The sequence below is a fragment of the Chelonoidis abingdonii genome, chromosome 7, assembly GCF_003597395.2.
Source record: "Chelonoidis abingdonii isolate Lonesome George chromosome 7, CheloAbing_2.0, whole genome shotgun sequence".
NCBI lineage: Eukaryota > Metazoa > Chordata > Testudines > Testudinidae > Chelonoidis > Chelonoidis abingdonii.
The window spans coordinates 10,396,957-10,419,857 of record NC_133775.1 but is presented as its reverse complement, the minus strand read 5'-3'; the positions used below and the strand labels follow the sequence as shown (position 1 = coordinate 10,419,857).

Here is a 22,901-nt window from a genome sequence, read left to right as displayed (position 1 = left end):
GGGGACAGTTAGGGGTGGAGGGTTCCAGGAGGGGGTGGTCAGGGGATGAGGAACAGAGGGATAGGCGGTGGGAGTCCCGGGGTGGGGCTGTCAGGGGGAAGGGGTGTAGATAGGGGACAGGGAGCAGTAAGATTGGATAGAGGGTGGGAGTCAGGGGACAAGGAGCAGCGGGGGTTGGATGGGTTGGGGATTCTGAGGAGGGCAGTCAGTGGATAGGGGGTGGGGGCCAGGCTGTTTGGGGAGGCACAGCCTTCCCTACCCGGCCCTCCATACAGTTGCACAACCCCAATGTGGCCCTGGGGCCAAAAAGTTTGCCCACCCCTGTTTTACGCCTAACTCTGAATATCTGATCAATGACTAGTTTGATTTTTTTATATAGTCTTAAGTGGCGTGATTTCAGTATAGAAGCTTGAATGTCTTAAAAAATCACACTATTTTTTATTGAGATGTTTGTCTTAATTACTGTAATTTCACCTGGAAAAGGCAAAGAAACAAACTTGTCCTCTCCTGTGATAGAACTACCAAGGATGACTTCTTTCTTGGGATTTAGACCATTTTTAGAAGTGATTTAGATTTACAGTAGAATCTCAGAGTTATAAACACCAGAGTTACGAACTGACAGGTGAGCTACATAACTCATTTGGAACCGGAAGTACTCAATAAGGCAGCAGCAGACAAAAACAAACAGAAAAGCAAATACAGTACAGTACTATGTTAAACATAAACTACTAAAAAAAATAAAGGGAAAGCAGCCTTTTTTTCTGCATAGTAAAGTTTCAAAGCTTTCGTAAGTCAATGTTCAGTTGTAAACTTTTGAAAGAACAACCATAACCTTTTGTTTGGCATTATGAACATTTCAGAGTTATGAACAACCTCCATTCCCAAGGTGTTTGTAACTCTGAGGTTCTACTGTAGTGTTTTAGAAGTGATAATGTTGGGCCTGACTTTGACTAGTGGGGGTTGTGAGTGCTTAACATCTCTAAAAAATCAGGTCTATTTATTTTAAGGTGTTTGTCTAACCTGCTCTTAAAAATCTCCAATGATGGAGATTCCACCACCTCCTTAGGCAATTTATTCCAGTGCTTAACCCACCCTGACAGGAAGTTTTTCCTAATGTCCAACCTAAACCTCCCTTGCTGCAATTTAAGCCCATTGCTTCTTGTCCTAGAGGTTAAGAGGACATTTTTTCTCCCTACTCCGTGTGACAACCTTTTATGTACTTGAAAACTGTAATCTTGTCCCCTCTCAGTCTTCTCTTTTCCAGACTAAACAAATCCATTTTTTCCAATCTTCCTCATAGGTCATGTTTTCTAGACCTTGAATCATTTTTGTTGCTCTTCTCTGGACTTTCTCCAATTTGTCCACATCTTTCCTGAAATGTGGCGCCCAGAACGGGACACAATACTCAGAGTAGAGCGGAAAAATTACTTCTCGTTTCTTGCTTACAACACTCGTGCTAATACATGTGTGTAGAAAGAGAGGCAAAACTAACTTGTGCTGGATTGTGGTAAAGAGATTCATTCCAGAAAGAAATAATTGCGCAACAAATCTTTCACACTTCTCCCCCCATGGAACACTTGTATGATAGACTGCGTTAAGAATCAGTTATTTGGCAATGGATGACGAGAATCGACTTCTCAGTGGCAAAGCTGAGGCTGATGCCCTACCTGTTGGAAGTTGAACAGTTGAGAAAAATGTATGTATCTAAAAGCAAGTGGCATGCTGCATGTGGATGGTAAATAGAGCAGAGCTCCTGCTTTGAACTGGGAGTTTGAGCTAAAATCTACAGTACCATTCCACTGTGAATTATTACTGTCATTTTAAAAATATTTACTCTTAACTTGTTTTAAAGGGGACACTGTCAAGATTATACAAATGGAGATACAGTATTTGTAAAGCTATGTTTTTCTTTCTCCCTCCCCCCCCTCTCCCCCAGTCGCCAACCACAAGTAAAAAAAATCTCTCTAGCCTCACTGGCAAATCTACAGTCTTCGCCAAGTGAAGGCTTCAGCGTAATGACAATCCCAAAGATTCTGCTATAATACCCTATAATAAAAAATCATTAGGCATGGGGTCATTAGGCAAATTTTGTGGTTCTAGAAAGGTATTGTGTAGGGACAGAGCAACATGGATATATATGTTTACCTAAATGAAGTACTTAAATCTTATACATTCAACTAGACATATTTTTGAATAAGCTAAAGGAGTGTTAGTCAGTTTTTGTGATCAGAGCTCAGGAAGGATTTTTTTTCCTCTTTATACTTTCTTGTCTAACAGTCAGATTGGTTGCTTAGTGTTTTTTGTTTTTACTAAAAATTTAAAAAATGTTTAGACTTGATATGGCAGACTCTCGATCTTAGGTTCTTGTATATTACTTGAATTATGGTAGTATCTGAGCATTGCACAGTCCTTAAAGTATGTCTCCCCAGAAGACTCCTGTGGCATAGGGAAGTACTATCATCTGCATCTTTAACATGGGTGACTGAAGCACAGAGAGGCTAAGTGGTTTGCCGAGGGTCACACAGGACGGCTGTGGTGGAGCAGGGGCTTGAACCCAGGTTTCCCAAATCCTGCGTTAGCCTCTGACATAAACTGTCCGTTTCCTCTTGTCATCACATGGTTCAAGTCTTCAAAGACCCATGCCTTGGCTTTGGCTGTACCCAGCTACTTAACTGTTAACAGATTAATATTGATCTGAATTCTGTTTAAATCAACATTCCCCTCCCCCATTTAATATATTTTTTTTTTCCTTTTAGGCATGTACCGGTATTGAAAATATTGATGAAGCTATTACGTTACTTGAACAAAATAACTGGGATTTAGTGGTAAGTATGTGTAAGAAAATGATTTTGTAGCACAAGTTCATATACTTGTTGGTACCGCCTAAGCAAAACTTGAATTAAATTTGTGACTTTTTCCCCCTGTTAAATACATAATTCATAGGAAAATTAGCTACCTGTTGATTAGATCCAAGTGCAACTTTATATGTGTACAATAACTAAACATAACCTTTTAAAAAGACAACTTGTAGATATAAGAATTTTCAAGGATTTAGTTAGTACTCATGAAAGAAATGGGCAGTAAACCACTTTCTTCAAATAAGCTATTTTTGAATGGCTTAATTTTGCCACTGCAATTTTTTTGCTGCTGCTATTTATTTGTATTACACTAGTGCCTACTGGATCAAGAATCAATTCACCCTGCTCCCTCCCGCCCACCTTTTCCTGCAGACTTGGCGGTGTCCAGACACTAATAAAAAGACGGTCTCTGTCCCAAGTGTCACAATCAATGTTGTAGCAAGACTCGGTATGTGGATGAGACAAACATGGCAGTGGGTAGGCAGGCAAGCTACCAGAAAAGTAAGCAAATCAAAGTGTATTAAGCAGAGATGTTGGCTCACTGCCTGCTTAGGTGTAGTGGTCTGGTAGTACTCTATAAATGTTGTAGGAGAGGTTAGTCATAAGGAGGAATTTGAAGGATGCTAAGATAGTGGCTCAGTGATGTTGTCAGGGATGTTTTCCCATTCGTGAGGCATGGCCTTTTGGTTTTTTTCCCCTTGACTTTTCTCTGTCACTGGTGACATTGATAGCTTTCTCTTATAGATGCCACAGAACTGGAATAATATTGTGTTTTTTCTTAGTAAAGCCAGGTAGGTCATTATGAAAATCAGATTTTGGGAAGATTTTAAAGAAGATGTTAATTAAAAAAATTAAGTACTTAACAATTTGCCTTCTATAGAAGAATTGTGTATTTGTAGTGAGTCTGTGCTACTGATCTGGATTCTCCATGTCCAGAAAACCTGAGAAAAATGCAAAATGGAGCTATTAAGATACACGGCTGTTGGAGGTTGTTGGTGTTTTTAAGAGAATGAGGACAGGATAGCACATTTTGAAAACAAAATAGAGTAAAATAGCCAAACACTGACATGTGCAAATAAAACAAAGTGCCCTTTCTTAATTAAACTTTACATAAAACATTTTAAGGTTTTTGCCAAATGATCACTCCCCCCGCCCCCACCCAATAGACAGCTGTTTCATATATCCAAGCAGGATAATCAGAAATCTTTACATTGATTATTTTGTGCAATTAAAAATAGACACTGTGATTGGATGTTGTCATGACATCATGTCTCCTGTCTTGAAAGTAATGTCTGTTTGCCTCACCATTTATGCAGAAGGAGGAGACTCCTATGCATTTTATTCAGGTAATAAATACTCAGTTTGATGCCAAAAAAATAATTTAATGCATTTTCTTTCTATTACTTACCATTTGTAATTTTAGATGCTTAATTTAGGTATGGCTTTGAAAAATATATTTTTCCTGCCCTAATTTTTTGCTGACCCGAAAAGAACACAACACAACACAAAACAAAACAAAACAAAAACCTTCCCCCCACAAATTTTAAAGTATCTTCTCCCCTTATTGGTCCTTTTGGTCAGGTGCCAACCAGGTTATTTAAGCTTCTTAACCCTTTACAGGCAAAGAAGGAATTTTATGCTACCGTTAGCTGTATGTTTATAACAGATGCATTAACTATTTATTCTAAAGTCTGGATGTGGGAAAAAGGGACTGTAGTGTAGTGTATTACAAGTGCTTGTAAGTCTGGCTGACAGAACTGTGATGAAGAATTATGAGGACAGCTAAGGAGATCAATCTTATAACTGATCTTAACTTGATGGCAGGACATCCCAGGATGCAATGTCAGGGATACAAGACTGAACAGAAAGGGGGAAGTGAATAGTTGAAGCTGTGAGGGCTGATAAAGTTACCTAGAATTAAAATTTATAGGGGAAAAGAGCTGATTCAAGAGACAGCCTTGAAGAAGACAGACGGGAAGTTGGAGAGGGAGGAAGATGAGCTAATAAAGGAGATGATGAAGGAAAGATTGGAGAGGTAGGGTGAGAACAGGTATTTTTTTGAAACAAAGTATGTGGTGGGGGGAGAAGAGAGGGGGGACAAGTGATGGGCAGTGTCCTGTGAAGAAGGAATGATAAGCTGTTTCTGAGCCAGTGCATAGGCTGAGAAGTGTGAGAATGGAGAAGAGGCCTGTGGACTTCAGTGGCAGTAGATGATGGGTTACCTTTTGATGAGAGCAGTCTTGGTGGAGGGAAGGGAGTGAAAGCAAAATTGCAGTGTGCTAATAGGGAATTGGAGGAGAGGAAATCAAGGTGGTGAGTGAGAGCATGTTTAAGAAGCTTGAAAGCAGAATGGAGAATGGAAATGGGATGGTAGTTACAGATATGGTCAAATGTCAGGTTGTCAAGGGCAGAGTTACTAGAGGATATAAAAAGTGGAGATGAGATAAGGGGCGAGGTGAACTTATGAGTTAAGGCAGCAGTTCAGTTGAAATTAACAAGGAATATAGAATTAATTTGTAGTGTAGGAAGTCTGCCTGATCCCTGAGCTTACTCCAGAGTTGCTCAGTGGCACTGGTGCAAGGTTAAGCTAGGTTTGAGGAACAATGGGATGAACAGGAGTGGCCAAGGAAAGGGTTGAGGGTTGAATTTAGAAAGTGGCTGTTTTCAGAAAAGTGATGAAGGAAAATATAGCACGTTGTCACATGAGAAGGTTTTCTATCAGCTTTCATGAAAGGATTCTCTTACCAGTTGTGACTCTAGAAATAGAATCAGAGTTGTTACATAGGTCACATCATGACCTAAAGGCAGCTGTGAGGGAGGTCTCCAAAATGTTCAGAGTTTCTTCCTGAACTATATAGTGCTAATGGGCAGCATTTAGAACTTCAGGAGCAGCCTTCTCTATACAGTTTTTTGTGCTCAAAACTTATCACCTGGTGTGTTGTCAGGTGAACTTCAGTAGGGCATATAGAGAAACTGAAGTGTTTAAATAGGAAGCCAAGTGAGTCGTGCAAGAGATGGACAATCTCTGCTCCATGACACTCTTACAACACTAAGAAATGCAAGTCAAGCAAACATAAGCCAAAGAAGTTCTAGTCTAAGGGCAGGAAGCTCATTGGACTTTATTCAGGCTACCTGTTTATCTTTGCTCCATTTCACCCTAAAGGTATTATGTAGAGAGGAAACTAGGTGGATGACTCATGGCCACCTGTTTCCTCCTAAATTATATGAGCTATATGTGAGTGTCCTGTAACTCTGGGGCACCAAGCCAATGCAAGAGAAAGCAAGAACCGAGAGTGAGGCTGAATGCAAAATGATCCCAAGATGGGAGTAGTCAGGTACCTCTTGTAGAGGCAAGAGAGATTTAAATCAGAGTGGTATACTAGTAAAGAGAGATGCTTCAGAAAAACTGAAGGCATACAGCTTTCTAAAGATAAACAGTGGCATCAGGTGCTTGGCTTCTGCACTGGTTAAATGGGCACCATTTGGGTCCAGATGGAGTTTAATTGTTTATGAACCATAAATAGACAGTGCCCCCCTTTCTGTGCCATTCAGGCGCAGTTGCTAGTAGCAGAGGTGCTTGACTGGAGTCTCTCTTGGTAATAAAGAACTAGTTGGCAAGTGGCCTCAGAGGGCTCTCCAGACTTTGAATTATCCATAGTCCAGAACAACCCATGATTGTGTAGTGGTGAGTTTGTTTTTTACTTTGTTTGCTTTTTAATGGCCATATGCAAGGGTTGTCTCTTGACACAAGCTTTTACAAAGGTCTTTTTGCGTGTGAAGGATGTATTTGTAAAATGGGATACCATATGATTTGATTATTATTGTCTGATTTTTGAGGAGCAGGGGGAGAGCTTCTGATTTGTTAAGGCCTGTGATTTAAATCCACTAAAGCCACTGAATGATTCCTGCGTGGAGAGGAATAATTCTTCTGTATACGTAAGTGAACATATTGAGTCCTGTATCTTTTAGACATTGTGACAAAGTTCTCCTCTACCTTGTGGGTCCTGCACTTATTTGGTAGATTGCTCACCTCATGATCTCCCACAGGTTGGGTCAACTTCTCTGTGTCTGATCAGGAGTTGGGAGGTTTGGGGGAACCGGGCCCACCCTCTACTCCGGGTTCCAGCACAGGACCCTGTGGATTGCAGCTGTCTATAGTGCCTCCTGTAACAGCTGCAAGACAGCTACAGCTCCCTGGCTACTTCCCCATGGCCTCCTCCAAACACCTTCTTTATCCTCGCCACAAGACCTTCCTCCTGGTGTCTGATATGCTGTACTCCTTAGTCCCCAGCAGCACACCCTCTCACTCTCAGCTCCTTGTGCCTTTTGCTCCCGCTCCTCACACGTACTGCTCTCCTCTGGCTCTCTCCCTCACTGACTGGAATGACTCCTTTTTTAAACCCAGGTGGCCTGATTAGCCTGCCTTGATTGGTTGCAGGTGATCTAATCAGCCTGTCTGCCTTAATTGGTTCTAGCGGGTTCCTGATTACTCTAGTGCAGCCCCTGCTCTGGTCACTCAGGGAACAGAAAACTACTTATCCAGTGACCAATGTATTTGCCTTCTACCAGACTCCTGTACCCCACTGGTCTGGGTCTGTCACAACATTCAATCTTGATTTAAAAAATAAGTGATGATGAATTTAGTACTACTTCTTTGAGTGCTTGCTCATGTCCATTCCATTGTAGGTGCATGTGCTTGCCACATGTACTGGTGCTGGAAGATTTTCCTCAGTGATAGCTATAGGGGACCAGCTCTGGTGCCCTCTGGAGTGATGCACGTATGCACCGGTATATGCACCTCCCTCCCTCAGTTCCTTCTTACCAGCAGTGTTGGTGCTGGAACACTCTCCTTGTTCTAGCAAGCAGTTCTCTTTCAGTGGTTCTTCGAAATTTTCTTATGTAAATAGTTGCAATTAGAAATAGTTAACAGTTCCTAATAGTGTTAGTATACTTTAGTTATTTGTAGTTCCCTGAGGGACTTAGCCCAGCGACGGGGCATGTCCTGCTCCCCATGCTTCAAGCTGTGCGATTGCTGTAAGAAGCCCATGCCAATCAGCGATCCACATCTTAGTTGTTTGAAGTGTCTGGATTAGTCCCACATTCATGAAAAGTGCCGTATTTGCAATGGATTCAAGCCCCAGACCGAAAAGGAGAGAGAGACATTAGGCTCTGCGTGCTCCTAGTGGAGTCAGTTCTTGCACTGGCCTTGGAGCCGGCACATTTGGACTTGCTGCCAAGTACTTCGGCATTGACAAAAAGTACACCCCCGGTACCGACTTCCTCCCGACGCCAATCCTTGTCACCAGTACTGGCCAAAAGATACAAAAAGCACGCCAGGAGAAGGTGCTCCCTGGGATCCCGTAAGGGTAAGGGAGAAGAGGAGCCTAGACTTGTCACCGGAGTGCAGCCACACAGCAGCCTTGCCTACTGGGCCTAGTCCACGCTGTGACATGCCTCCTAAGCCAGGGAGTGGTGGAGGTACACAGTACCTCACGTTGTTGTCCCCCTCAGAAGCCTTTCAAGCAGCAAAAGACATCTTCCTCTTCCTGATGTCGCTTTATTTTCGGGAAGAGAGGCCTAAGAATCCGTTTCTAGGGGAAAGCCCTCTATGGCACCCCTGCAGAAGTCACACCTGCAGCACTGTACTCCGGCCCACTCACCAGGACCGTGCCAACCATCTCCAGAGCTGTGTTTTGAATCACAGATCTATGGCCACTTGGTAGGTTCTTGACACTTATCACTGAACTCCATGCACCAATCTCCGGGATCCAGACATCAACCACCAGATCTGCAGTACCGGGCCACAGAGGCATGCCGCCAGTCCCTGGAATTCCAGCAGCAGTCACCTGAAAGGTGCTGCTCCCTGGTTCCCAGGCACTGCTCACCACAGCATTCTCGGCACTCTCTGGAGTCCCGGTGCCGCTTTTCGGAACAATGCCGGTTGCCGGAGCCCTGAAGTCTCGATGCCAGTCTCCGGAGTGTCATAGACAATCGCCACGCTCCCGGTTGCTGGAGCCTGCACACAGTTCCTGAAGTGGGTGTCATTGTTCTCTGAATTATTACCAGGCCTATGAGCAGCACTGCCAGTCATTGGATAGGCAGTCTGGCTCATTGGGGTCCCAATGCCACTTCCCGATTGGCAGGCGCCACTGTGGTCACCAGAAGAAGACCATTCCTCCTGGGGCTGTGAGAGCGAGGATTTGATGGCCACCAGAGATCAACCATCACCTGCATGGCCAGCAGGATTTTCCCAGAGCCAACCTGCAAGCATGTGGCCGTGGGGTCAGTGGCCTGGGCCCTGGCAAATCTATAACCCATGGGTAAGGCTAAGATTTTGTCATGGATATTTTTAGTAAAAATCATGGACAGGTCACAGGCAATATATAACAACATTAGTCAGTGGTTTTCAACCTGCGGCTCAACCCGGGCTGCTTGCGGCCCAATTAGCACAGAGCTGCAGCTCATGTGACATCCTCAGGGCCGTACAGGTAGTATTGGATGCGGCCCACATAATACATTGTGGGTCACATATCTGAACATTTTCAAAGGGTCCCTCATCTCCAGGATGGCCCTACAGCTTCCCTTGACTCCGCAGACACGGCAGCACAATCCATTGCAACGTCTGTGGTTATGCACTGTGCATTCTGGCTCCATCTCTCTGGGTTCCCAAGGACAGTCCAGGCAACAGTTGATGACTTATCCTTCAAGGGTCAAAAACTATCTGCAGACAAAACTGATGTTTTTACACACCCTAAAGGATTCAAGGGCGACCTTAAAAACCCTGGGCATCTAAGTACCTGCAACCAAAAAGAAACAAGGCAAGTTTTATAACCAGAGTTTCTGGTCTACGCCATCCTCTCAGCCCCAAAGACAGTTGGACCAAAGGCATAAACAGTGACAGAACCAAGATCAGCCTTTGATGTCTCCACAATCCGCCTCTAGGCAGTCATTTTGAAGGCGTGGTCAAAGGCACAAGACCTTTACACTCTCTGACTCTGGACCCAGAAGTGGTCCCTCGCTCATTAGGAGACTGTCTGTCTGTCACCATACTACCCAGTCTGGAACACTATCACAACAGCCAAATGGGTTTTAGAGATTATCCAGCAGGGCTACACCATCCCCTTTATTTCTGTCCCACCTACCCACCCCCGCTTCCTTGTCCCTCTTCAGGGACCCGTCTCAGGAGCACCCTCCTTACAACAGGAAATAAACCACCGAACATAAGAACGGCCGTACCGGGTCAGACCAAAGGTCCATCTAGCCAGTATCTATCTACCGACAGTGGCCAATGCCAGGTGCAACAGAGGGAGTGAAGTTAACAGGCAATTATCAAGTGATCTCTCTCCTACCATCCATCTCCATCCTCTGATGAACAGAGGCTAGGGACACCATTCTTTACCCTTCCTGGCTAATAGCCATTTATGGGCTTAGCCACCATGAATTTATTCAGTTCCCTTTTAAACATTGATATAGTCCCAGCCTTCACAACCTCCTCAGGTAAGGAGTTCCACAGCTGGACTGTGCTGCTGTGTTGAAGAGGAACTTCCTTTTATTTTGTTTTAAACCTGCTACCTATTTAATTTCATTGGTGACCCCTAGTTCTTGTATTAATGGGAATAAGTAAATAACTTTTCCTTATCACATTTCCCCACATCACTCATGATTTTATATACCTCTGTCATATCCCCCTTAGTCTCCTCTTTTCCAAGCTGGAAAGGCTAACCTCTTTAATCTTTCCTCATATGGGACCCTCTCCAAACCCTAATCATTTAGTTGCCCTTTTCTGAAGCTTTTCTAGTGCTAGATATCTTTTTTGAGGTGAGGAGACCACATCTGTACACAGTATTGGAGATGTGGGTGTACCATGGATTTATATAAGGCAATAAGATATTCTCAGTCTTATTCTCTATCCTCTTTTTAATGATTCCTAACATCTTATTTGCTTTTTTGACCAACTCTGCACACTGCGTGGACATCTTCAGAGAACTATCCACCGTGACGCAGATCTTTTCCTGACTCGTTGTAGCTAAATTAGCTCCCATCATATTGTGTATATATAGTTGGAGTTATTTTTTCAATGTGCATTACTTTACATTTTTCCACATTAAATTTCATTGCCATTTTGTTGCCCAATCACTTAGTTTTTGTGAGATCTTTTTGAAGTCTTCACAGTCTGCTTTGGTCTTAACCATCTTGAGTAGTTTAGTATATCATCTGCAAACTTTGCCCCTCACTGTTTACTCCTTTCTCCAGATCATTTATGAATAAATTGAATAGAACTGGTCCTAGGACTGACCCTTGGGGAACACACTAGTTACCCCTCTCCATCTGAGAATTTACCATTAATTCTCTACCCGTTTTCCTGGCTTTTAACCAGTTCTCAGTCCATGAAACGACCTTCCTTTTATCCCATGACAGTTTAATTTACGTAAGAGCCTTTGATGAGAGACCTTGTCAAAGCTTTTCTGGAAATCTTAAGTACAACTATGTCCACTGGATCCCCTTGTCCACATGTTTGTTGACCCCTTCAAAGAACTTAATAGATTAATTAAGACACGATTTCACTTTACAGAAACCATGTGACTATTGCCAACAGTTTGTTTTTCTCTGTGTCTGACAATTTTATTCTTAACTATTGTTTTGACTAATTTGTCCGGTACCGACATTAACTTACTGTCTGTAATTGCGGGATCACCTTTAGAACCCTTTTTAAATATTGGTGTTACATTAGCTAACTTCCAGTCATTGGGTACCAAAGCCAATTTAAAGGACAAGTACAAACCTTAGTTAATAGTTCCGCAACTTCACATTTGAGTTCTTTCAGAACTCTTGGGTGAATCCATCTGGTCCCAGTGACTTGTTTAATGTTGAGTTATCAATTAATTCCAAACCACCTCTATGACACTCTATCTGTGACAGTTCTTCAGATTTGTCACCTACAAAAGCCGGCTCAGGTTTGGGAATCTCCCTAACATCCTCAGCCGTGAAAACTGAAGAAAGAATCATTTAGTTTTTCTGCAGTTGTACAGTTAGGTGGTGTGGAACCTATACCATTCAACATAGGGGGGAGAGTGTTTTATTCACAATACTTTCTAACCCAGAAAAAGACTAGTGGGTGGAGACCCATCCTGGATTTATGAAAACTCAAGCAAATTTGTGAGAACACAACATTCAATAATGGTGACTCTAACCACAATAATTTGCATTAGAGAAGGGAGATTGGCTCTTAGCCCTCGACCTTCAGGATGCCTATTTTCATATTCCGATGCACCCATCACACAGAAGATTCCTGAGATTCACACTAGGCAAACAGCATTTCCAACACAGTATACTATCCATTCAGCCTATCCAGTTCCCAAGGGCTTTTCCAGATTCTCGCTGTTGTTTCAGGTTCACTTTTGCAGACAGAGTAATGATATTTCCATACTTTGGACAACTGCCACATATGGGCCCACACCTGCAAGAAGTGATAACCCCACGCAGAGCACAATAACCTTTTTCACAAACTTAGGGTTGTAATAAACGTGCAAAAGTGGACAGGAACAGTGAATTCCAAAGTTGAATTCATAGGAGCCTTCTAGACTGTCTAACAGCAATGCTACCCAACAGTTCTGATAGGAAATCCAACCCTGCAAGCCTCAGGCTAATTGCTAAGGAGGCCCAAAAGCCTTTGATCTAACAAAAATTTTTCTTCTGTTTAAATGTGTTTGTCTACACAAGGGCACTGGGGTGTGTATAAAGGAAACCAGAAAAAGGGAACTAGAAAAAGGGGGCGGGACTAAAGTGCCACTTAGCATATGTCAGCTAAAATGGTATGGCTTTGCAATATTAATTGCAATTAGGGGTTATAGAACAGTCAGCATGATTGCAACAGAACAATACAGGAATACCCAAATGGACCGACAGTAAAATAACCTGCTGATTTGCAATATTAAATTACAAATAAGGCAAATAACTTGTGTAACCAGCATATTACGTCTTTGCGGTTTCAACCTTTATAAGCTTGGTAAAATTTGTAACATGTAGAGCAGCTTATCCTCTTGCATGGGGTCACGCTGTCTCTCCCTGCATATATGCTTGTATGAAATAAAGGTGCCTCAGGCTGTCTGATCCAAAATTAATCGTGTGGTTGATTTTCCACAACACTTCTTCACTGTAGTCAATCTAATTTCAGCAATGAGGGACAGCCCACAAACATCCACCAGAATGTGTTTACAACTCTTGGGGCACTTGTTGGCAACAGCATTTGTTATGAAGCATCCCAGACTCCGCATGAGATAGTTGCAGGTCTGGCTTCGAACAATGTGGATATTGCACAGACACTCTCTCAACAGACGCTTCACAATGCCACGCAGAGTAAAAACTTCTTAACGTGGTGGACACAATCAAAGAACGTCTGCTTGAGTCCCTTTCCAACAAAGAATTCCGACCATGATAATCACTAAAGACACTTCCCTTATAGGTTCCGGGACACATCTACTCAATGATACGGTCCAAGGCCACTGCTTCCCAGAAGAGTCCAACCTGCACATAAACTTACTGGAGCTAGGGGCAGTCCAAAATGCATGTGACCGTTTTCTCCCTCTAATCAAGAACAATGCTATCAAGATCCTCACAGACAGTATACCATACATGTTTTATATAAACCGCCAAGGGGGAGCACGATCACACTCTCTATGTACAGAGGCAATATGTCTTTGGAATTGGTGCATCACCAACAACATAGAGATATCAGCATCCTATCTGCCGGCATGTCAGAATATAACAGTGCATGTACTGAACAGGGATTTCTCACAAACCCATGAGCGGGAGATGGATACTGGGATTCTCAAGTCCATATTCAAAGTATGTGAGTACCCCATCATAGATCTATTTGCAACAGCTCAGAACGCCAAGTGCCCACAGTATTGCTCCAGAGTGGGATTGGGACACCATTCCCTAGGCGATGCTCTCCTCATAAAATGGGAGGCGTCACTGATATATGCATTTCCTCCGTCCCCACTCCTAAGCCGAGTCATTCACAAAATCAAGTAGGACAAATCCAGAGTCATTATCATAGAGCCCACATAGCCCAGACAGACGTTATTCCCACACTTGTGTCAGATGTGAATGAAACCACCTCGCACCCTTCCCCTAGTACTTCACCTTCTATCAAAAGATATAGGATGTGTCCATCACTCCAACCTCGCAGTACTCCACCTCAATGCCTGGTTACTCCATAGCTGACTGGGGTCGAGAAGTCATGTTCTGAGGAAGTAAAAGATTCATAGACTCTAGGACTGGAAGGGACCTCGAGAGGTCATCGAGTCCAGTCCCCTGCCCTCATGGCAGGACCAAATACTGTCTAGACCATCCCTGATAGACATTTATCTAACCTACTCATTAAATATCTCCAGAGATGGAGATTCCACAACCTCCCTAGGCAATTTATTCCAGTGTCCAACCACCCTGACAGAGGAACTTTTTCCTAATGTCCAACCTAAATCTCCCTTGCTGCAGTTTAAGCCCATTGCTTCTTGTTCTATCATTAGAGGCTAAAGGTGAACAAGTTTTCTCCCTCCTCCTTGATGACACCCTTTAGATATCTGAAAACTGCTATCATGTCCCCTCTCAGTCTTCTTCTTTTCCAAACTAAATAAACTCAATTCTTTCAGCCTTCCTTCATAGGTCATGTTCTCAAGACCTTAATCATTCTTGTTGCCTCTTCTCTGACCCTCTCCAATTTCTCCCACAATCTTTCTGAATAACCGGTGCCAGAACTGGACACAATACTCCAGTTAGGACCTAACCAGCGCAGAGTGTTCAGTATGACGATAGAATGACTCTCGTGTCTTGTTTACAACCGCACCTGTTAAATGCATCCCAGAATCACATTGTCTTTTTTTGCAACAGTATCACACTGCTGACTCATATTTAGCTTGTGGTCCACTATGACCCCTAGATCTCTTTCTGCCATACTCCTTCCCAGCAGTCTCTTCCGATTCTGTATGTGTGAAACTGATTGTTCCTTCCTAAGTGGAGCACTTTGCATTTGTCTTTATTGAACTTCTTTCGGTTTACCTCAGACCATTTCTCCAGTTTGTTCCAGATCATTTTTGAATTTGACCTGTCCCTCTAAAGCAGTTGCAATCCCTCCCAGTTTGTATTGTCCACAAACTTAATAAGCGTACTTCTATGCCAACATCTAAGTCGTTGATGAAGATATTGATCAGAGCGCGTCCCAAGATATTGATCAGAGCCGTCCCTGCAGAACCCACTTGTTTTACCTTCCAGCAGGATGGAGCCATTAATAACTACTCTCTGAGTACAGTTATCCAGCCAGTTATTGCACCACCTTATAGTAGCCCCATCTAATTGTATTTGCCTAGTTTATCGATAAGGATATCATGCGAGAACCGAATCAAATGCCTTACTAAAGTCTTAGGATACCACATCCACTGCTTCTCCCTTATCCACAAGACTCGTTATCCTCTATCAAAGAAGTGATCAGATTGTTTGACACGATTGTTCTTTACAAATCCATGCTGGCTATTCCCTATCACTTTACCGCCTTCCAAGTGTTTGCACAGATGATTTCTTTAATTACTTGCTCCTATTTCCCTGGCACAGAAGTTAAACTAACTGGTCTGTAGTTTCCTGTGTTGTTTTTATTTCCCTTTTATAGATGGGCACTACCCTATTTGCCCTTCAGTCCTTCTCGGACATCTCTCCCATCTCCCATGACTTTCCAAAGATAATCCAGTAAGAGCTCAGATACCTCCTCTATAACTCCTTGTTGTTCTAGGATCATTTCATCAGGCCCTCGGTGACTTGCAAGCATCTAACTTTTTCTAAGTGATTTTTAACTTGCCTCTTTTTTTATGTTTTATCTTCCAAACCTACTCCCCTTCCCAACGCATTCACTTTTTGTTAGACATTCTTCAACTTCTCAGTGAAGACCGAACAAAGAAGTCATTAAGCATCTCTGCCATTCAAGTTTCCTGTTACTTGTTCTCCCTTCCTTTCACTGAGCAATGGGCCTACCCTGTCCTTGTTGTCTTCCTTCTGTGCTTCTATGTACTGTAATAAAAGTCTTCTTGTTTCCCTTCTATTCCCATAGCTAGTTTTGAGCTCATTTTGTTGCCTTTGCCTTTCTAATCTTGCCCCTGGCATTTCCTGTGTTAGTTTGCCTATATTCTCCTTGTAATCCTGACCTAGTTTCCATTTTTTACTGGACGCCTTTTTATTTTGTAGGTCATGCCAAGATTCTCGGTGGTTAAGCCAAGGTGGGTCTTTTGCCACATTTTCTATCTTCCATAACCCATCGGAATGCTTGCTTTTTGGCCCTATAGTGTCCTTTAAAAAACTGCCCAACTCTTCCCTCATTTGTTTTTCCCCTCAGTCTTAATTCCCATGGGACCTTATCCTATCAGCTCTCTGAGAACTTACCAAAATCCCCTTCCTGAAATCCATGGTCTCTGTTCTGTACTTCCCTTCTGCCCTTCCTTGAATTCCAAAACTGCTATGATATTTCATGCATCACTTTCACCCCAGCTGGCCTTCTACTATTTTCAAATTCTCAACGGTTCCTCCCTATTTGGTTAAAAATGGCAAGTCCTAGAACAGCTTCTCCTCCTAGTAGCTTTTCAACCTTCTGAAAATAAAAAGTTGTCTGCAATGCAGTCAGGAACTTATTGGATAGTCTGTGGCCCGCGCCGTGTTATTCCAAATTATATCTGGATAATTGAAGTCCCCATCACCACCAAATCTTGGGCTTGATGATTTGTTAGTTGTTTAAAAAAAAAGCCTCATCTGCCTCTTCCAACCTGGTTAGGTGGCCTGTAGTAGACTCCTTAGCACGACATCACCCTTGTTTTTACCCTTTTTTATCCTAACCCAGAGACTCTCAACACTTCCGTCTCCTATGTCCATCTCCACCTCAGTCCAGTGTGTACATTTTTAATATATAGCAACACCTCCTCCCTTTTCCCTGTCTATCTTCCTAAGCAAACTATACCCATCCACACCAACATTCCAATATGTGTGATTATCCCACCAAGTTTCAGTGATAGCCAACAATGTCATTAGTTTGTATTATTTATTAGCACTTCCAGTTCTTCCTGCTTATTACCCATACTTCTCGCATTTGTATATAGGCATCTAAGATACTGGTTTGATCTTGCCTCCCAGTTTTGCCCTGACCTCCTTTCTCTCTGCCGTTATAGCCCATGCTCCCTCTTGTTCTGACCATCTCCCAGGTCTTCATGTTCCCACTTACCTGTGGGCTTTGCTCACCTGTCCCTGTCGAACCTAGTTTAAAGCCCTTCTCGCTAGGTTAGCCAGTCTGTGGCCAAATAGGGTCTTTCCCCTCCTTGAAAGGTGAACACCATCTCTGCCTAGCCAGTCTTCCTCGTAATAGCATCCCGATGGTCGAGGAAGCCAAAGCAGACCTGGCGACACCATTTTCACAGCCGGGCATTCACCTCCATGATGCATCTGTCTCTTGCCCGGGCCCAACCTTTGACAGAAGAATCGAAGAGAATACCACCTGCGTTCCAAACTCCTTTCACCCTTACTCCCAGAGCCCTGTAGTCACTCTTGATCCGCTCAGCGTCATACCTCGCAGTATCATTTGTGCCCCACATGGATAAGTAGCATGGGGTAAGATCAGTAAGGCCGGATAATCCTCGACAATGCCTCTGTAACATTTCGGATACAGGCCCCGGCAGGCAGCATACCTCCCGAGATGAAACGTCAGGCGACAGATGGGCGCTCCGTCCCCTCAGCAGAGAGTCTCCGACCAACACTACCCTACGTTTCCTATTTTCAGTGGTGGCAGCAGACCTCCCAGCCTTAGGGGTAATGAGAGCTGTCTCCTCCTTTACTGTAGGGGGTGATTCCTTCTCTCCTGTATCAAGAAGAGCATAACTGTTACCTATTACCACAGTGGGAGGGTTCGCAGCAGGGGTGGAGCACTGCCCGCCGCCAGAAGCAACCAGCTGCCAGTGTCCACCCTGACACCTAAAGTGGAGCACCCACTGGGACAACCATCTCAAAAAACCTCAGTTACTCCACAAGGTGAGTAACCCTCTCTCTTTGCTTATGTACAAAATGGATCCTGAGATATTTTAAGTCATACCTATGTGTTTCTTTTCTCTCCAATCCCAGTCTTGAAGTTTCTTCATGAACCTAGATTGCTTTACTTTGCATATCTTTGTTTTTATAATATGGTAGATATTAGTATCCCTGGGGGAGATGGGGCGCAAGTGGGGCTATTTGCTCCAGGCCCTACAGGAGCCCCCAGGAGAATATAGTATTCTGTAGTATTGCAACTTTTTTTTTTTATGGAAGAGGCCCCCGAAATTGCTTTGCCCCAGGCCCCCTGAATCCTCTGGGTGACCCTGCAAGTCCTAAGTATAGAGAGAGAATCTGAGGGCAGGTCTACACTACTGCTTATGTTGCTATAACCTAAGCCACCCCCTGAGCGACACAAGTTACACCAACCTAAGCGGGTGACTTTCTCTTGCAAACGCAGCTACGGCCTCTCCTGGAGATGGAGTAATTATGCTGATGGGTGAGCACTCTCTTATTAGCATAGAGCATCTTCACCAGATGCACTACAGCAGGACAGCTGCGTCAGTGCAGCTGCCCCAGTGTAGCACTTCTAATGTAGACAAGCCTTTATTGGTAAATACAACAGGAAGCAGGGTTTGTTGTGTTCAGTTTCCTATCTTCTGCAATATGATGGGTGCAAAACTGGTTGGAAAACCATTCCTAGAGAGTAGTTATCAGTGGTTCACAGTCAGGTTGAAAGGGCATAACAAGTGAGGTCCCACAGGGATCAGGTCTGGGTCCAGTTCTGTTCAGTATCTTCAATTATTTAGATAATGCATACAGAGAACACTTACAAACTTTGTGGATGATACCAAGCTGGGAAGGGTTGTGAGTGCTTTGGAGGATAGCATTAAAATTCATTGATCTGGAGAAACAGGGTGAAATTCAATAAAAACAAATGCGAAGTACTCATTTAGGAAGGAACAATCAGTTGCACACATACAAAATGGGAAATGACTCCCTTGGAAGGAGTACTGCGGAAAGGGATCTGGAGATCATAGTGGACCACAAGCTAAATATGAGTCAACATTGTAAAGCTGTTGCAAAAAAGCAAACATCATTCTGAGATGTATTAGCAGGAGTGTTATAAGCGAGACACTAGAAGTGATTCTTCTGCTTTACTCCTCTCTGATTAGGCCGCAGCTGGAGTATTGTGTCCAGTTCTGGGCGCCACATTTCAGGAAGGATGTGGACAAATTGGAGAGAGTCCATAGAAGAGTAACAAAAATGATTAAAGGTCTAGAAAACATGACCTATGGGGGAAGATTGAAAAAAATTTGGTTTGTTTGTTTGTTCTGGAAAAGAGAAGACTGAGAGGGAACATAACAGTTTTCAAGTACATAAAAGGAAGAAAAATTATTTTTCTTAACCTGTGAGGATAGGACAAGAAGCAATGAGCTTAAATTGCAGCAGGGGAGGTTTAGGTTGGACATTAGGAAGAACTTCCCAACTGTCAGAGTGGTTAAGCATTAGAATAAATTGCCGAGGGAGGTTGTGGAATCTCCGTCATTGGAGATTTTAAAGAGCAGGTTAGACAAACATCTGTTGGGAATGGTCTAGATCAGTGTTTCCCAAACTTGGGATGCTGCTTGTGTAGGGAAAGCCCCTGGAGGGCCTGGCCGGTTTGTTTACCTGCCACGTCCACAGGTCCAGCCAATCGTGGCTCCCGCTGGCTGCGGATTGCTGCTCCAGGCCAATTGGAGCTGCTGGAAAGTGGCGGCCAGTAAATTCCCTCGGCCTGCACCGCTTCCAACAGCTCCCATTGGCCTAGAGCAGCGAACCGTGGTCAGTGGAGCTGCGATTGGCTGGACCTGCCGACGCAGCAGGTAACAAACTGGCCCGGCCCGCTAGGGGCTTTCCCGACAGAAGCGACATTCAAGTTTGGGAAAACACTGGTCTAGATAATTAGTCCTTCCATGAGTGCAGGGACTGGACTAAATAACCTCTCAAGGTCCCTTCCAGTTCTGATTCTATGATCCTGTCTCAGAAAAATGATAAACAATTTACATACAATTCTAAATAGAGCTCACTAATTTTGAAATAATTTTTGTTTTCTTTTTTTCCCCACTAGTAATGATAGAAATTATAATGTATGTTGCCACTTAACATATAGTATCTAGCTCTAAAAAGACTACAGTTTCATCAATATATAGTGGGTTAATTTACTAAGTTCACATAGCCATTTCAGAATAAATGTGATGTTCATAAATTTCAAAACTCACAAAATGGAAGTGATCATCTTTATTTTAAAAATACATTTTTAAAGTGGGCTTTTTCTATATGAAGAAATATGTGCCTCCTACTGTATTTAACTTCTTTTATCCTTCTGCTGGCAGTGGTTCAAAGCACAGTGTAATTGCAGTAAAACAGTGGTTTAGTGCACCTGAAATGTGATGACTTGCAGTTCCTCTCTCTACACGATCCAAGAATCGCTGACAAAAAACTGTTCTGTGCTCTGAGAGAGAAAAAATGTGTGGTTTTAACATCTGTTTTTATAATGCTTCAGTTCCACACCTGTAGTATATTTATGGCTAACTTTATAGTATTTCTTTTCGCAGTTTTTCTTTTAAACAGTACTCTTTTAAAAACTGACTTTGTAGGAGGGTCAGATAAATACTATATATAAAGAATGCACCCTTAAGCTTATTTTACTGTTTTAAGAGAGAGGCCTTGACTTTTCACAAGGAATGAGTTAAAAGATCTGAATTGGAAAAGATAAACTTCGATTTTGCAACTTCTTTTTCTCTTTGGACTTCCAGTTATGGATGGGATTCCTGAATGGAAAATTGGTGTTTCTGTGTTGCCGGTTATCAGAAAACTTTATTTGTAAGTTTTATTGCTCTCTCTGTTGGCCTTTGTTAGCCTTTTTATTAAGAGCATAATAACCCTTTAAATGGCTTGTAGACAATAGCTGGAGCTGTGTCTGATGAGCATTGGAAGAGATGTATCCTGTTGGAATGTATGATTTATTTTTTTTTAATTTGAGGGTATATATAGTTTCAAGTCATTTTAATTTTACAAAATGGAAATGATGGCTGGATGCTCCTAATAGATCTATTTATTAGACAATAATGCCTAACTCTTATGTAGTGCTTTTCAGTACAGACAATTAAAAAGAGCTTGGATTAAGATGCTCAATAAAAGATCAAGCTATATTTTGAGGGAGGCTAGTTAAATAAAAATGAACTATTCTGAAATAAGTGTCTAACTTTTAAACTATAAATTTATTTTTTTCTCTGTTTGAGACTTAAAAGAACTACATTTAGAAACAATAAAAGATACCACTAGTAACAGATCCTTGGATAACTTGGTAGTAATGGATGGACTTGTGAGGACTGCTGCCTTCTCCCACCAATTGCAGTGATAGCAGGTGGTATAAACATGCACTGAGTTGTCTTTCTGTTCACTCTTGGTTGCCAGCGGAGATTTCCACTGACTGTTGCTGTTCTCAGATGTTATTTTAATCATCTTACCTTTCTGTGTTTCTCTTCAGAAATATATAATCTGCCTCAAATTCTGTCATTTAAACATTTAAATAAATAAAAGCAGTAGTGCCTTTGATCTGTGTGTGAATGTAGCTTTAGGTCACATTAAAAGTTTTAACAACTTGTGGCATTAAAGACCCCATTGAGCCTTCGTTCCCAGATTACTAGGCTTGACTCTTGCAAATATTAGTTTGGTTAGTTACATTCTGCCTTCCCAACTTACCTGTGCAGTTTAAAATTGACACAGGATTTTTCTTAAGTGTGGGACAGTGTAGCTATGTGGTATTAAGCAGCTGCTACATTCCATGCCACAGCTGCTTCATTTCTGTGGTTGGGGCAGTGGTGTGTGTGTCTATTATATTGTGGGTGGTGAGATCTGTATGATTTAACTTACATCTTTGACACCCTCCCCTGAACTAATGCTGTTTTTCAGATACTCCAAACCACTGAGCAGCTTTCTTGAATTTTAACACTCAGACAGAAACCCTGCACCAAAATGTGTTTGTTTATTTCAGAATTGCATTGGTCTATGGTATGATGTGGACAGTGTTCAGTCTTGGACTATGCTGGGCATGAAGGCTTTTTCTATTTAAAATCTGGGATTTCCCCTTTCCAGTTATATTCAGCTCTTGTTTCTAGTTGTGGCAGGTGTGTTTGGTAGCAGGCTTTTAAATCATGGTGTTATGACTTAGAAAAAATTTCTTTAGATGCATTTAAGAAACTCTAAAAAAAATTTATTTTGTTCTCCCTATCATGATGTGTAGCATCCGTTTCCATACTTTGGACTGTCCCCTACCGAAGCAGCAGCTAACCAGTTAGAAACTTGAAGATTTTTGTCAACCTTTGATAGATCCTTTCTTATGCTGTGGCTCCAGTTCGTTCTCTGCCTCATCTGGAGCAGTTGCCAGCAGCTTTTACTTCCCTTCTCTTCTGTAAACAGGGTGGATAGAACTCATGATTTAATAATTTTTTATTTAAAAATTTTAAATTAGATCTTTATTTGCTAGTTCTTTACTTTGTTCCCACTTATAATCTTAAGCAAAATAAATCTGCTCTTAGCGGTTTGTTTTCATTAGGTCCCTCGTTGTCAGAAGAATGTTAGATATTTATATAGAGAGTGTTTTTTTTTTTTTTTTTTAAACCAAGAAGTTTTACACACTAATCCTCATATGTGTTGTAAAAGACAAATTCCAGGGGCTCATTAACATCTTTTATTATGAGAACAACACAAAGACCCAGTGCTATATTTATAGCCAGCACCACCTTCTGAGATGTATTGAATTTCCTCAAGTCAAGAAAGCGGAAATGCTTGGACCAATCTATGCTTTGACCAGGCTATACTTTTCCATCACGGTTTGAAGTCAGTGGAACTTGTGTTTCTAAATTACGTCTGAAAATGCCACCTACAGGTGCCGAAATGTGGGTTTAGAGTAGTGCTCCAGTCCTAAAAGAGAAGTGTTGGAAC

The 22,901-nt window shown here is 42.4% G+C and overlaps 1 protein-coding gene across 3 annotated transcripts in view; it reads left to right on the top strand.

The window, feature by feature from the left end:
• FAF1 (Fas associated factor 1) overlaps positions 1 to 22,901 on the top strand; it is a 320,055-nt gene that overhangs the window by 29,432 nt on the left and 267,722 nt on the right. For 2 of the 3 annotated variants that reach the window (XM_032767242.2, XM_032767254.2), the window contains exon 2: positions 2,757 to 2,825. The exons of the other annotated variant lie outside the window; for it this stretch is intronic. In XM_032767242.2, the coding sequence (XP_032623133.1) occupies positions 2,757 to 2,825 (69 nt within the window). The remainder of the gene's footprint in view (positions 1 to 2,756; positions 2,826 to 22,901) is intronic. 3 annotated transcript variants of the gene reach the window in all.